The sequence below is a fragment of the Haliotis cracherodii genome, unplaced genomic scaffold, assembly GCF_022045235.1.
Source record: "Haliotis cracherodii isolate W230 unplaced genomic scaffold, xgHalCrac1.p SCAF_34, whole genome shotgun sequence".
NCBI classification, from domain to species: domain Eukaryota; kingdom Metazoa; phylum Mollusca; class Gastropoda; order Lepetellida; family Haliotidae; genus Haliotis; species Haliotis cracherodii.
Genome location: NW_027266291.1, coordinates 418,796 through 433,876, shown reverse-complemented (window position 1 = coordinate 433,876; position 15,081 = coordinate 418,796). Strand labels below are relative to the sequence as shown.

Genomic DNA, 15,081 nt, shown 5'->3' with positions numbered 1-15,081 from the left:
GGTAGCGAAAAGGCAAGGCTTTAAGCACACCAAAACAACATACATAAATGTAATGTATTACCCAAGCCAAAGAGAGAATTCAAAACGCAGAACACGACATTACGTGGCCACGTGGTGAATGGCCAAAATGGCGGGAAAGAAAACAAAATGGCGGGAACAACATTGCGCCCGTAAATTACTGTGACGTGAGCCACAGACGAGCGATAAACGTTACAATTTACGAATGGGAAGACCCTAAGGTCACGGCCCATAACAGGTAACAATGTAGCAGCATATAATGAATGTAGAAACACGCAAAATATAAAAAACAAATAATAAGCTTTAATTTCCACAAGGGATACACAGTACGTCCGTCCGTGGAGGTGACAAAGCAGTTATGTGTTTTTGTGTGACGTCATGACTTCCGGGTCACGTGCCGACTGTGAGAGGGCGCTGCCTCCTGAGCTGGTTGGGACAACTTTCTTCAGCAGCTGGATCTCACACAGTTCGTCACTCTGTCAAAGACAGCAGTAAATGCAATACGGAGTAATGCAGGATAAGTTAAAAAATATAAAAGTTCAACATCAAAATTAAAAATACCCCTAAAAGTAAAAACAATGTGCATGTTGAGCCACACTATTTCAATACACTATCAAGGGAAAGACTTATGGCCATAAGAAGTTTCAGCTTTAAGTATGGCTTAGATGCAAAGGTCAAATCAGGGTCAAAATTAAACATATCGCAAAACACCAACATGTACACATGTATGTCGAGCCACACTACTAACAAAACAAATACCAACTTTCATTAGATTTTGAATGAATATGGCTTGCAATAGCCATATGCAGGTTTTTCAGTATGGCTGCTGTGGGAGAACCACTTCAACAAATCGGTGTGTCATCACTGGCGTGAACAAGCATGTGTGGTTTCCGCTATATTGGTCCAGTGGTTTCTGTGGAGGAGATGTTTACACGACACACGACACACGACACACGCCAGACAAACAGACCACAACACAATCTCAGTTGACTTTCAATGGACAAAGTCCTGTGAGTGGTGATGTGTTAGTGGTGTCGACTAACCTGTTCTCCATACAGGTCTCCGATTTCCTTGTATGTATCCCCAGTATAGTCCATAGCTGCAGTCAGACTCTGGGAATCTGCAAACACAAGAACACATACTGACTACCACCTATACAGATATATCTTACACTGACTACCACCTACCCCCTATACAGATATATCTTACAATGACTACCACCTACCCCCTATACATATATATCTTACACTGACTACCACCTCCCCCTATACAGATATAGCTTACACTGACAACCACCTATACAGATATATCTTACACTAACTACCACCTACACACTACAAGGATATATCTTACACTAACTACCACCTACACACTACAAGGATATATCTTACACTGACTACCACCTACACATTACAAGGATATACAGTTTGTTTGACTCCAAATGAGAACGATGAATTGCAAAATAACTCGAAATCCAGAAAAGTGTATGAAACATCAATACCGTACTTGACCATGAATACCCTGTACCCAACAAAATCTGCAATCAACAGGAATGTCACTGACATACTTTTACAAATATATGGAAACGTCATGGAACAAACCAGATGACGTCACTATTCAACGTGACATCACCTATTCTTATCCCCTGACGTCACCTAACAAAGGGCGTGATAATGTCTCGTCTTCAAGCAATATGAGGGCATTATCAAGATACAGTGGCCCGGCTCATTTCTGATAACATGTGAGCGCTTTAATGATAATTCTATCCATTTTAGCTATAAATCCTTGTAGTGTATAGGTGGTAGTCAGTGTAAGATATATCCTTGTAGTGTATAGGTGGTAGTCAGTGTAAGATATATCCTTGTAGTGTGTAGGTGGTAGTCAGTGTAAGATATATCCTTGTAGTGTATAGGTGGTAGTCAGTGTAAGATATATCCTTGTAGTGTGTAGGTGGTAGTCAGTGTAAGATATATCCTTGTAATGTGTAGGTGGTAGTCAGTGTAAGATATATCCTTGTAGTGTGTAGGTGGTAGTCAGTGTAAGATATATCCTTGTAATGTGTAGGTGGTAGTCAGTGTAAGATATATCCTTGTAGTGTATAGGTGGTAGTCAGTGTAAGATATATCCTTGTAGTGTGTAGGTGGTAGTCAGTGTAAGATATATCCTTGTAGTGTATAGGTGGTAGTCAGTGTAAGATATATCCTTGTAGTGTGTAGGTGGTAGTCAGTGTAAGATATATCCTTGTAATGTGTAGGTGGTAGTCAGTGTAAGATATATCCTTGTAGTGTGTAGGTGGTAGTCAGTGTAAGCTACAGTCCGTTTGACTCCAAATGAGAACGATGAATTGCAAAATAACTCGAAATCCAGAAAAGTGTATGAAACATCAATACGGTACTTGACCATGAATACCCTGTACCCAACAAAATCTGAATTTTGTTTATTTTAAGACCCATGACGGATGAAGTTCTTTAAGAAACTATCATGTAATTTTGTATAGAAATGTGTACATGACACGTAGGGGGGACAAACTGTGGAAGGCACAGCGCAAGCATGCATGCACTGCACGGTCTGTGGTAGGGGAAATGACAGAGTTAGAGGGGCCGTCTCATGATAATTTCAGTCACAATCTGACTCGCTCATGCTATAGATCTCGTCGTTGGAACTGCTGGTGCCTGAACCGACTGCCACTATTATAGGTTGGACTGTTGCTGGCCGTAGTCCATCTCGTGACCAATAACGTGGCTCTATCTCGTCAACGACTGTGGCCACACAACGCCTCCATGTTTCTACTGTTACCCGACCAGGGGATTCCTTTACCAGTTGTTCAACGTCTCGTAATTTGAATGTTGTGTTCGATCGTCAAACGTCACCCTTGACGATGCCCCATACAAACTCAGTGATAAGGTGGCAGTCGTAATACAGGGTGACCCTGACCCTTGATGTAACTGTCAACTTTATACGTGGGGTCAGGTTTCATAGTTTTGATGATTTCATAGAGCTGTGGTTTCGTCGCTCGAGAAGGAAAGGTAATGTTCCTCCGTTGCAGCCAAGTAACCATGTCTCCTTTATGGTTATTAGAGGTTGGAGTCTTGCTTTCTGGATCCTGCACACTATGATACGGTGCATTGTCCATGACAATGAGAGACTTGGTAGGCAAAGCAGGGACTAATTTATCTTTCAACCCATCCAGAAATACATTTCCGTTCATTTCTGTGTGGTAGTCCCTGTTGTCTTTGGCCTTGGCTCTAAAGACGAGGTCACAGTCTGGGAGAAAACCCTGACTAGCAGAACCAGCATGGAGAACTATGAGTCTTTCACCCTTTCCCATTGGTAACTACCAGACTCCTTACAGTCACCACTGGGTACCCACTGACTGCTGGCTGTGTGTGATGCATTTACCCATGTCTCATCTCAGAAGACGGGCTGATATCCTTCTTCACGTTTCTGTTTGATGGTACGAAGGTAATGATTTCGGATACGAACAATGTCAGACCGTTTACACAACACAGCCCTATTTTCTCCAGTTATCGTTTTGTATTTGTAACCAAATGTATGCAACAGCTGCCATAGTTTGTACTTTGTAACACGTAAATCATGGTCAGTTTCAAAGTGTTTCTTCAAAATTCTTACGGACAGGTACTTATTTTCTGAGTGCAGTTTAACAATTGCACGTCTGACTTGATCCCTCTGAAAACTGTCTAATTTATCAACCTTGCGTGGTTTTGACATGTTCCCCACCTCCTTGGCCTGACTATTTGTATCTCGTCGACTAACAACATTTTTAAGTTTCTTAGGGGACATACCAAGAGCTTTTGAAGCTCGTTTCAAGAATTTATTAACTGCATAAAAAGGCTTTGCTCTTTCTGCTTCACTTCTAAGGAAATCATACACATTCAACATCAACTGTTTAACATCTTTTGAGTAGCGCATCTTGTCACTGAATGAACACGGTCACTGTGAAGCATGTGCAGACCGTGCTTGCGCTGTTCCCTCCACGGTTTGTCCCCCTACGTGTCATGTACACATTTCTATACAAAATTACATGATAGTTTCTTAAAGAACTTCATCCGTCATGGGTCTTAAATAAAACAAAATTCAGATTTTGTTGGGTACAGGGTATTCATGGTCAAGTACCGTATTGATGTTTCATACACTTTTCTGGATTTCGAGTTATTTTGCAATTCATCGTTCTCATTTGGAGTCAAACGGACTGTAGCTTACACTGACTACCACCTACACATTACAAGGATATATCTTACACTGACTACCACCTACACACTACAAGGATATATCTTACACTGACTACCACCTATACACTACAAGGATATATCTTACACTGACTACCACCTATACACTACAAGGATTTATAGCTAAAATGGATAGAATTATCATTAAAGCGCTCACATGTTATCAGAAATGAGCCGGGCCACTGTATCTTGATAATGCCCTCATATTGCTTGAAGACGGGACATTATCACGCCCTTTGTTAGGTGACGTCATAGGATAGGAATAGGTGATGTCACGTTGAATAGTGACGTCATCTGGTTTGTTCCATGACGTTTCCATATATTTGTAAAAGTATGTCAGTGACATTCCTGTTGATTGCAGTAAATGTTTCAAAACTGATATTGTTTACTTGATAACAAATTCCTTCCATCTTAGCTATAATAACAGTAACACTATTTTTCAGGACACCATTTGCAGACGCCCTCGGTCTTTTCAACTGCACTCCTTCGTCGGGCAATTAATGGAAGACCTCGTGCTTCTGCAAATGATAACTTCCACCTTGAATGCAAGGATGTACCATACATTTGTGTATTGTTTGATGCTGCACTCAGCAATAGTCCAGCTGTATGATGGTGGTCTGGAAATAACGAAGTATGTTCCAGACATACCAGTGGTTGATATAATGCTCTCGGCACCACACCCAACCCCACTCCACCCACTCCGCTGTGTACAATGACAGTTAGTCAGGAGAGGGGAGGTGTCCACTAACACGAGGTCCTCTAAAGCTGATACAAGTATTACTATTGCTACTCACACTCTCCTCTGTCCAGGTTAAATGAAGCTGCGAGCTGTTTGAATCCCGTCCCTATCTTATGGTACTGGCCTTTGAATCCTGAATCCAGAGAACAAACAAGATTAGTCAATGCTTTTATGCAGAATTAAAGTCTAGAATTTCATCAATTGAAGACATATTCGTTGACACATTATCATGATTATAGGTATATGTACAGGTATTACACTATATATAAAAGAAATTTCTATACAATATTTATCTGTGTACAGAGCAATCTATATTCAATGTTTAGTCATATTTTTTTGAGCTTCTCTTCAAGGTGTAGTTTGTGATACAATCAACTAATAATCAACCCAGACAACATAACATGAAAAACAAACGATAATGTGGTCTGAAATTTATGCAATTCCTACAGTATATGTGATTCTTGGACAGATAAGACACATCAACGTAGCAAGTTATGTTACATCACATATCTCATGATCATAATTCATTTTCACCAGAATTCATTTATTTCTTATATGAGGTTTCAACATAATGTACAGCCTCTTTAAGGGTATTAAGTAAATATACAAGCTTTAAACACATTTACCTGTAAATAATGATGATGACTCCCTGAATACGATCAGACCTTGTCAATGTCGGACAAGTCTATTTTATGAACAAGGGGGGTAAGTTTGGTATTTATCGGATGTTCTCACAATTGTCAAGTTGATTATCTGTACCTTTTTTCCCAATAGCGATTGTCATATCTCTTCTATTTTGGGGTTCGGTCGTTTGACCACTGCATTTACCTATGTTGCCCAAATACCTCTATGGGGAACAACTCACTAGACACTTCCCTATCAAAAATAACAATTTTCGATGGTAGCGAGGGCATGTTTGAAATGTTTTCGTGAGAAATATACCACACTTTGTTCTTCATTGTTCTTGGCTATTCATGGCGTAGCTATGTTATATAGCAGTATAACCAATGCCCCCCTCCCCAGCATGTGTACGGTGTACACTGTTATCTTGTACACAAGGAGTGATGAGGCTGTCGCCATCAGCTGGGCCACACCACACAGATGTCCGTCCACTTACCACCTGATTGCTTCTTTGTGTGTTCATGTAGCACATTCATGAAGGATTTTGTACTCTCCGTCATACTCATCACAAACTTGCAGAAGTTCTCCATCTTAAGTTCTCTGTAACCAGCAAATAGGAAAGTTCAATCAGTGAGTTGTGTCGAACATCACAGTTACTGGTATTGTAGTGAGTGAGTGAGTATGGGTTTACGCCGCTTTTAGCAATATTCCAGCAATATCACAGCGGGGGACACCAGAAATGGGCTTCACACATTGTGCCCATGTCGGGAATCGAACCCGGGTCTTCAGCGTGACGAGCGAACGCTTTTAACCACTAGGCTACCCAACCGCCCCTACTGGTATTGTAACTTATTGTGTTAAATGTATTGATAGTTTCCTCCACATCGGAGAGATGATGTCTACAGATACTGGCATTGTGTCAAGGACCATAGAAGTAACGATATTCAGAAAATCAGTTTGATATACTCACACTTCTCGTAAATCAAGTGGATGGGGTGGGGTTTGTAATAACAGAAAAAATTTTCCTCCCAAAAATTCATCCTTTTCAGCTTTTCGTTTCCCAGCTTTCCATCTCTGAAATTCACATTACAAATACAGTTTGAATATGCACTAATATATAGCGTTAATGGACTTCTATCAATTTCTTTTAACAGTTCTGATGTATCAGATGGTACAAAATGTATTCATGATATTTATTAGATAGGTCGTGGGAATGTTATTTAAGTAGAGCTACAGATTAGCTGCTTATTTGCATAAAATAACCCTCAAAACTATTCAAAACCCAATTACCTTCAATTAACTTACATACAGAAACGCATGCATTAAATGAAAAACTCAATTGTTGGGAAAAAGCACGCGTAAATACCCAAAGAAGCTTTTTCAGCATGCGTACAATGGTGTTAATTTCTGAAACTCAATTACTGGCTAATTCACTTTCCGAGTCAGGACTCATTTAGAACCATCATATACATCTAAAACATTATTTCATTTTTTTTAAATCTCAAAATGCTTACTCATTTTGGGAAAACCCCAATAGAGTGATGAATAGATGAGTGAAAAAATATTGGTTACCCAATGAAAATTGTAATAACCCAATTAAAATAGAAACCTTCGAGTAAAAACTCAATTGTTCAAAAAGTTATCTGGAGCTCTGTTTAAGCCTTCAGTCCATAATGTATAGGCCTACACAACAACTAAACATACCTGCTAGGCCTTTTTACATACATTAACTGTGCTCTGAAAAATGACATAATTCATGCCATACATTAATTCATATTGAGATGACCCATCCCCCAAAAGAGATTAAGTCAATATGTTACAAAGACATCGTGAACAAAGTGCCCTGGCTCCTGGACTTCCCTGTGAGTGTTTTGCTGCACCATCCAGGGGTAAGGAAGCTTGTACAAGAAACACCTACCTTTTCATCTGTACAGGTGAGGAAGTGAGAGAAGACATCCGACTGGGACACTATGGGGTGACGGGCCATCCTGTCCACCCACATCTGAAGCTGCCTCATCCTCTCGTTCACAAAGTCATCCTCATAGCGACCTGTAGATAGATGCTTGTCATTGATAGTTTTACCATGGTTACTAGGACATTAGCTCCTGTCCAAGGGCTCACTCTCTGTCTTATGTGAATGGCAGTTCCGCAAAACTACAAAATTAGCAAAATCTAAATATTTTTTACATTTGTATACTTGTCCTGCATTACTCCTTGAATGTATTCACTGCTTACCTTACGACAACAAAGACAGCGCTCTTTTCCATTTTCAATTCCTTCGTTTTGCATTAGACCATCGCCGCTGTCATATAACCTTGATGACAAGTCACCTTCCTCATATCACTGCCTGTCACCCAGGCTTAAAAAACAATTATTCACACCAAAAAACAACCTACTGTGTCACTGAGCCAAACCTTGACTAAAATAAAGCTGGTCATCATTTCACCCACTGGGTTATCTCATACGACCTGCGCTGGAAGTAGACTAGCTCTGTATAGGGCGAGTTCATTATTTGCATCAAAGGTTAGTTACCTGCTGGGCTACTACCAGAGGGCCAAAACTGTGCACGCCTTTGACGTCTTCGAATGCCACATCGCGAAAGATAATGACGAGCGAAAACTCCGTTACATGTTACTACATGAGGATTAATCGCTCTTTGCGGATCAAGTTTGGCGATCTGGTAAGCCTTAAAGGATGACTGCGCGTAACCAGAGAGATATGGTATTGCGACTAACTTCAGTCTTGGACGTAAGGAATACAGGTATGAATAACCGTTTCGTCGAACCACGCCTAGTTAGGAGCGGCGGATGCAAACTCATAGTGTGCGCACCGGACACCAGAGGAGTTTACCTTCATCTTCAACTCCCATAATCGTAGAAATTGATGGTATAGTGAAAGAACGATTAGGTTGCCTAGTGGTTGATTTTTTGCTATAAAATCCCAGCACAACCCAAGATGCACCATGCTCAAAACGGACCCAGGTGATGTTGATCATATGTAATTCGCTCACCCACAGTGGCTAATGCCATGAAAAATATTGTTTTCTTGGTGAGGCCATAAAATGAGGATGCTTTGAGTACTCAAAGTACCACATTCAAATCCCACGCAGGGGAACGGAAATTGGTATTCTGATCCCCTAGCCTAAAGTAGGGCCGGTATTTTGGGGGTCTTCGTCATGTTACGATTTCCCAGAACGGCCAACACTGAATTAAACGCTACCAATTACATTGTACGCTTCAAATGTCTTTGATACGCAAGTGTAGGAGGTATTCAGCTAGGAATTGGAGTGATGTGTGATCTTGATCCTTTACCTTATCAAAAAAAAGTTAGAAATGGTCGCCACTTGTCATCGCATAACCCTCTGGTAGAGGGACGATGTGTCAAAATAATGTCCTTAGCTGTCCGCTCCGAATAATAATAGGTGAGCTAGTTTGTCATGAGGGTGGATGAGTAGGTTGGACCACTCTGGGAGTTTATTTTCTGCAAGTTTATTTTTAGGTTAACAAACCACCTCCTCATCGTCCACCAAGGCATGATCAAAGTCAGAGCAATGCTTTTGTAACTTTGATCCTTAGTATCAACCTGGGAAGTAATGCAAGAGGGAAAAAAAGCGTATGCTTTTAGCCCTTACAGAGGACGCTGAATGCTTCGAAAACCCTAGCCAGCAGATCTGGGAGCAGGTGGTGGTTCTCGTGCATCACAAACAGGTCAGTGTTTGATTGCCCAATCATCAGTTGCCCCTGAGTGAAGTTTCTACTCTCTGGGAACCACCCTGTCTGAACAGAAAGGTCATCATCGGTCAGGATGTTTCGACGCCGGGGGATGTACTGGACTCTGAAGTATAGTCTCATGCAATCCACTAGATGAAAGAACCTGAACGTCTGTTGCAGAATGGAGTGCTTGTGTTAATTATCTCTTGATTGCGTAGGCACCACACCACTGTGCTGTTGTCGGTGGACATTGTGAGTGGGGTGGACTGTACATGCTCCTGCCAATGTGAGATGCCCAGAATGAGCGCTTCCAGACTCTGCCAAATCTGACACTAACATGCCAAATCTGTTGTGCGCATGACCACAACCCTGAGGCTGTCTGGCCCTGTAACAGAGCACCCCTGCCGGGAAACATTTACAAACAGATGTAAAATCGGGGCTAGCCCGAATAAGGAGACGCTCGACTATCAACCACCAGTTGAGAATGTCCTCAGTTGAGACGGTAGATTGATAGCTGAATACAGGTCTTGGCACCTGCAACACTTGCCATTGACAAGAGTGTATGTGGCTGTTGAATAATGGGTAGCAAATTGTTGTCTACAAGTTTTTGTAAAAGTTAAAAAAATCAACTATGAGAGCGCTTCTAGTTGTGTCAGCGATTTGTTCAATGAACAGGATGCTAGTTGATCAAGGTTGACGTACATACCCCGAAAATCCTCGTCCAGTGCCCTAACCATATCCGTCAACATCGGATCCACCGGAATTGAGGTGTGATGTGACCATATAATATCCTTCTTATCAACCCCATTACCAGGGGAAGGCGCAACTGACACAGTCTGATACCCACTCAGGTATTTGTGCTAAGCTAAGATGAGTATTCCACTCAACAGAGGAATCTCCATCCTAGCAATTTGATAAGTCCAAAGAATTGGAACAATGGTGACGCACTCTCCCATCTTCTCCTACGGTGCTCAACCCTTCCTCTATCAAATTTTACCTGGTGATAAGGGCTGGTGCGACGATACCCACGTACAAGCTGGAGTATTGGCACTAACCAAGGGTGTATGGTTTGAACAGAATACACATCAGGTGTTTGGTAAATGTTAGATGCCGGTGTAGACGCTGACACATGCGTAAGAGTTCTAGCTGACGCTGGCGTCTGGTACATAGGTGCAGGTGTTGGGTACAATTGTGCCATAGACTGCTGCCACATGATTGTATAAAATAGTACTACTGTTGCGCTGCTGGATAAGTAAGTGGAATAGCACTAAGCTGATCATGTGTTTCTGACATAATGAGGTATGCTGACAGCCCTGAGGCTAATGTAATCGTAGACGTGCCCTTGGGGGTAGGAAGGCGCTGCATTCAACTCAGCCCTTGAGAAGTGACGCCCATCAGTGTCGACTGGATCGTGGCTTGTGTCTGCCCTCCCCCAACAAAAGTGTCATAAGCGGCCTTTGCAATGGAAGTCCTAGTCACCTGATAATAAGAAGCAGGTATGATAATCACAGGAGCCTCCAACATTGTTGAAATTGGAGGAGGGTGAATGTCTGCAGTCACTATTACGGAAGCCATATTACCATGATTACCAACCGAAGATAACGGTTGCATAGTTATGACAGAAGAATGTCCGTTGCTCGCATCCTGCGACTGAGACATTTTCCTCACAACACGACGGGACTTCTGCAAAATATGTTTGTGTTTGACCTGTCCATAAATAGCAAAACACGATGGAGAGAGAGGTGAACAAACATCACACTTAAAGTTCAGAGAGCAAATTTGCATGCAAGCCAAACAACGTGGATGAGGATCTTTGAAAGATTTTTAACCACGACAAATGGTACACCGAGCAAGCATATGTTACATAAATAGGGAGTTGTTGGTTGATACAGAGTTGAAGAATTGCCATAGAATTTTACAAATATCTATCAGCAAATATTTTACGAGTTGAAAGTGTATACAATGAAATGATACACAAACTCTATGTAATGCCCCAAAGTACCAGTATCTTGATACACATAAACATGTTATAAACATGTAGCTACAAATTGAATGGCAGAAAACAACAAGCCACGTGGCGGGAAAAAAGACAAAGTCTTTGTACACCAAAATCACCCACATATTGATACACAAAATAGTGAAAGAAATATGAATAGAATACATCACCCATCGCAGACATAAATTAGAGTAATAGCCCATGGAATGGAACCTAATAGCCGGTCTAAAAATATCCAATTTGAAGAGCTCAGCTGAGAGTGTCCCTGCTGTTACACTACAGGCAGTGATGTTAGGAAGGTGGCTTGTCATCAAGGTGACATGACAGCAGGGATGGTCCATGCAAAAAGTAGGAGTTGAAAATGGAAACATTATCTTTTTTTTCACCCAAGACCATCGCTGAGCGCTGTCTTTGTTGTCGTAAGGTAAGCAGTGAATGCTTTAAGGAGTAATGCAGGATAAGTAAAAAATTTACAAACTTAATAATAAAATGTACTGCATCGTATGTGACAATTTGTCAAGCCTGTCTCTAGACGTTGATTTAGATGTTGAAATTCAAGTTTCATTAATGACTGTATACAATAATGATGTATGATGAAAATAAGCTGGGCAGAAGATTCAAAACAATAAATTATATTACCACAGAATCAAATCAGATGTTACATGATATCTGATACTATTACCATGATTACTGGTTACTAAAATTCATTTTGGTCCAAATCACTAGATTGGACATTTGTGATAAAAGGCAAATTTAACATCAATAGATGACAAAATCCTTGGACTTTCATCAAAGTATTAACATAATCAATTCAACAAAATAATCAGCATTTGTTCAAAATTAAGAACAGATCATTGTGGCTGAGTTCAAATGTGCCTCTGTTTACCCAGCAGGGAATGGATAACCGATATGTGAGATGGATGTAAAAACTCCCCAGGGAGTTGAGAAAGATAACCGGAATGCATACAGGTCCACTGGTGGGGAATAATCAGCTGCATTTGAGCAGATACAAGTAGCGGGATATGAGTGAGTGAGTGAGTGAGTGAGTGAGTGAGTGAATGAGTTAGTGAGTGTGGTTTTACGCTGCTTTTAGCAATATTCTAGCAATACCGCGGATTGGATAATATACTCATTTTTGTACTTATTCTCTAATGTTAAAAAAATTATGATTTAAAAAACATAAAACTATCAATGACCTTTTAATTTCTTTCTCTGATAACGCTAGACTATGACTAATAAAAACAGATTATTGTTTTCCATTAACCTTGTTCAAGTTGTGCTAGGATGGCGGTAGATGGAGGATAGACACACATCTGTACAGGTTCTCCTCCATTCAACATGACACAACTCATGTCAATTCCTATGATGTGTGCAGATACCGGTAGGGAGTAAGAATAGTACAAGGAAAGTAATGTCACATGGGGGTGGGGTCAAACTGGTGGTAAAAATCAAACCTGTAATTGAACTGAAAACTGGAACTGGAAATAATAAGACGAAGATACATAACTTTGGAAAGGCCCAAGGGCTGATCGAGAGAAGTATGTATTAGGATGAGGTCTCGTATCGATATTAAACAATATGTACCAGCAAGACTGAGAATCGTCGTGACCTGGGCCCAGTTGCATCAAACTGTAACATGTTTGATGATGCATGAATGTGTCATTACATCTCCATCAAGTGATATGCCATTAAATTCAGTTGGAACAAAGTGGAAATGACACCATCCATACACAAGAGGCCATCAACTTCATGGATGTTTGGGAGTTCCATTAACCGGTAACATAACCAAACGTGTCTGATAATATAGCTATAAACATCTGTAGTAAAAGAAAATTATCAGTATGAATTCTCGATTAAAAAATAGAAAGAAAAAAGAAAAAAGAGATTAATGTATGACGTAGGCTGGGAAATATTTCTAAAACCCTCATTTATTTATTGTCTATACAATATTGATGTAAAATATAGACAAAACAATTAGAATTAAGATGTAGAACTGCATCTGTTTTACTATATATATTCCTTCAAATATTTAAATGTGATGTATAATGTATATTTTATGAATATCAATGTTACAATTAATTTTAAAATGATATCTCAATCACACATAATCTATTTAGTTCTTTTATCATTACTCAAAGGGGAATAACTCAAAATTGCATGAGGTAAGAGAGAATGTCAGGCAAGGTAGCATCATCAATGGATCATGGTATTTATGATTTCTTGGTGTGTGTTTATATTTACACAGGCTTTTCGTAACATGTCACAGCTGGATACACATATCACTTCAGCTAGTGTCCAGCACAAATCACATCACAGCTGGGGCCACATGAAGTCAATAATGTCACCATGTGCACTGACTTATTCCAATAAGGCCTTATTCACATTAATTCAAATTCTAATATGTTTCTTAGGTTACCATGAATTCAAATACAGAGCTTAGATTTCCAATTCATAGTAATTTCTGATCTGGTAATAGTGGTGTACTTAAGAACAATAGGTTGCTTCATTTTCTTGAGGGAGGTCAGTTTGAATATTTGAATATTTCAAGGTATCTGCCTACTATGGCTAAATAACAATAGGTTTATCTTCTGAATGGAACCTTAAAGAATCATTAGGGTTTAATGTAGCAGTTACTTAGTGAGGGTCAGATACAACTTGGTCTTGATTATCAAGGGAATCTGGGATTTAAGCCCATGATCCGAAGTTGGGCATGACAGACATGACTCTACACAAGCTGTACAATGTAAACTACTGGACAACGAAGCAACTCTCACTGTACACAGATGTTATTTCATGGAAACCATTCCAGTAGGAGCTGGAGGGGCAGGGGCTATGGGTGTCGGTCGGTACTCACCAGATATTGCCTTGTCTGGGAGGGGAGGGATAGGGATGCAAGGAAACTTTTCTTCCAGTCTTTCGTGCAGCCAGTCAAAATGTTTGTACCTTCGACTGACCTGAATACCATTGAACTTAAAAAAGAAAGGTTTATTACATGAATTTATTAGAATGAATCAAGAACAAAACTACAACAAGAAAACAGTGTTCAAATTATCCCCCGCCATTGGGCACATTAGAGTTTTGTTTGTTCATATAGTAGTCAACAAAAACAAGAGTCCTATAAAGCCTTAAGAAGAGACAGGCACTAGGTTTGCTTTGTTTACACACAAAAGGCCCATTCCCTGGAAAAAATAATTAATGGCACCAATTCTCGAACTCAGTCATAACAAGTATCACTTGGATAAGAATGCAAACTTTCATTCATGTAAAAAACTTGAGAAAACTTGTCCCCAGTGCAGACACTACACACTAAGGTTGAAAAGCATAGATCAAAGGCCATAACTCTGTAAAAAGAATTAACGGCACCATATTTCATACTCAGTCTTGACAAGTATCTTTCAGCTAAGTATGCAAACTTTCATTCACATAACTTCACTAGTTACTGAGAAAACTTGTCCTCGCTGTAGACACTGTGCACAAAGATGAAAAGTATGGATCCAGGGACACAACTTGGAAGAATTATTCTCAACGATAATTTGATATGCTAACCCTAATTGTTTTCAATTATGTAGTATCATGAACAAAGTTTTGCTATACATTTCATATCAGACTTCAGTGTAGAATTTCAGCTCAAGTAGATAAGAGGGAAGAAATCTTCACACATTACCTTCCTTCACTAAGAAAAGAATGTTGACATGGAGGTCATTTTCAAATGTCTCGTATTAATGTTATCTATACAATATCATAATAATA

The 15,081-nt window shown here is 40.1% G+C and overlaps 1 protein-coding gene across 5 annotated transcripts in view; it reads right to left on the bottom strand.

The window, feature by feature from the left end:
• The window catches only part of LOC139477708 (sorting nexin lst-4-like), a 63,686-nt gene that overhangs the window by 14,456 nt on the left and 34,149 nt on the right, over positions 1–15,081 (bottom strand). For all 5 annotated transcript variants that reach the window (XM_071260095.1, XM_071260091.1, XM_071260094.1 and 2 more), the window contains 6 exons: positions 14,186–14,300; positions 7,544–7,674; positions 6,596–6,699; positions 6,122–6,225; positions 5,060–5,137; positions 1,062–1,138 (listed from right to left, as the gene is read on the bottom strand). In XM_071260095.1, coding sequence (XP_071116196.1) covers positions 1,062–1,138; positions 5,060–5,137; positions 6,122–6,225; positions 6,596–6,699; positions 7,544–7,674; positions 14,186–14,300 — 609 coding nt within the window. The remainder of the gene's footprint in view (positions 1–1,061; positions 1,139–5,059; positions 5,138–6,121; positions 6,226–6,595; positions 6,700–7,543; positions 7,675–14,185; positions 14,301–15,081) is intronic.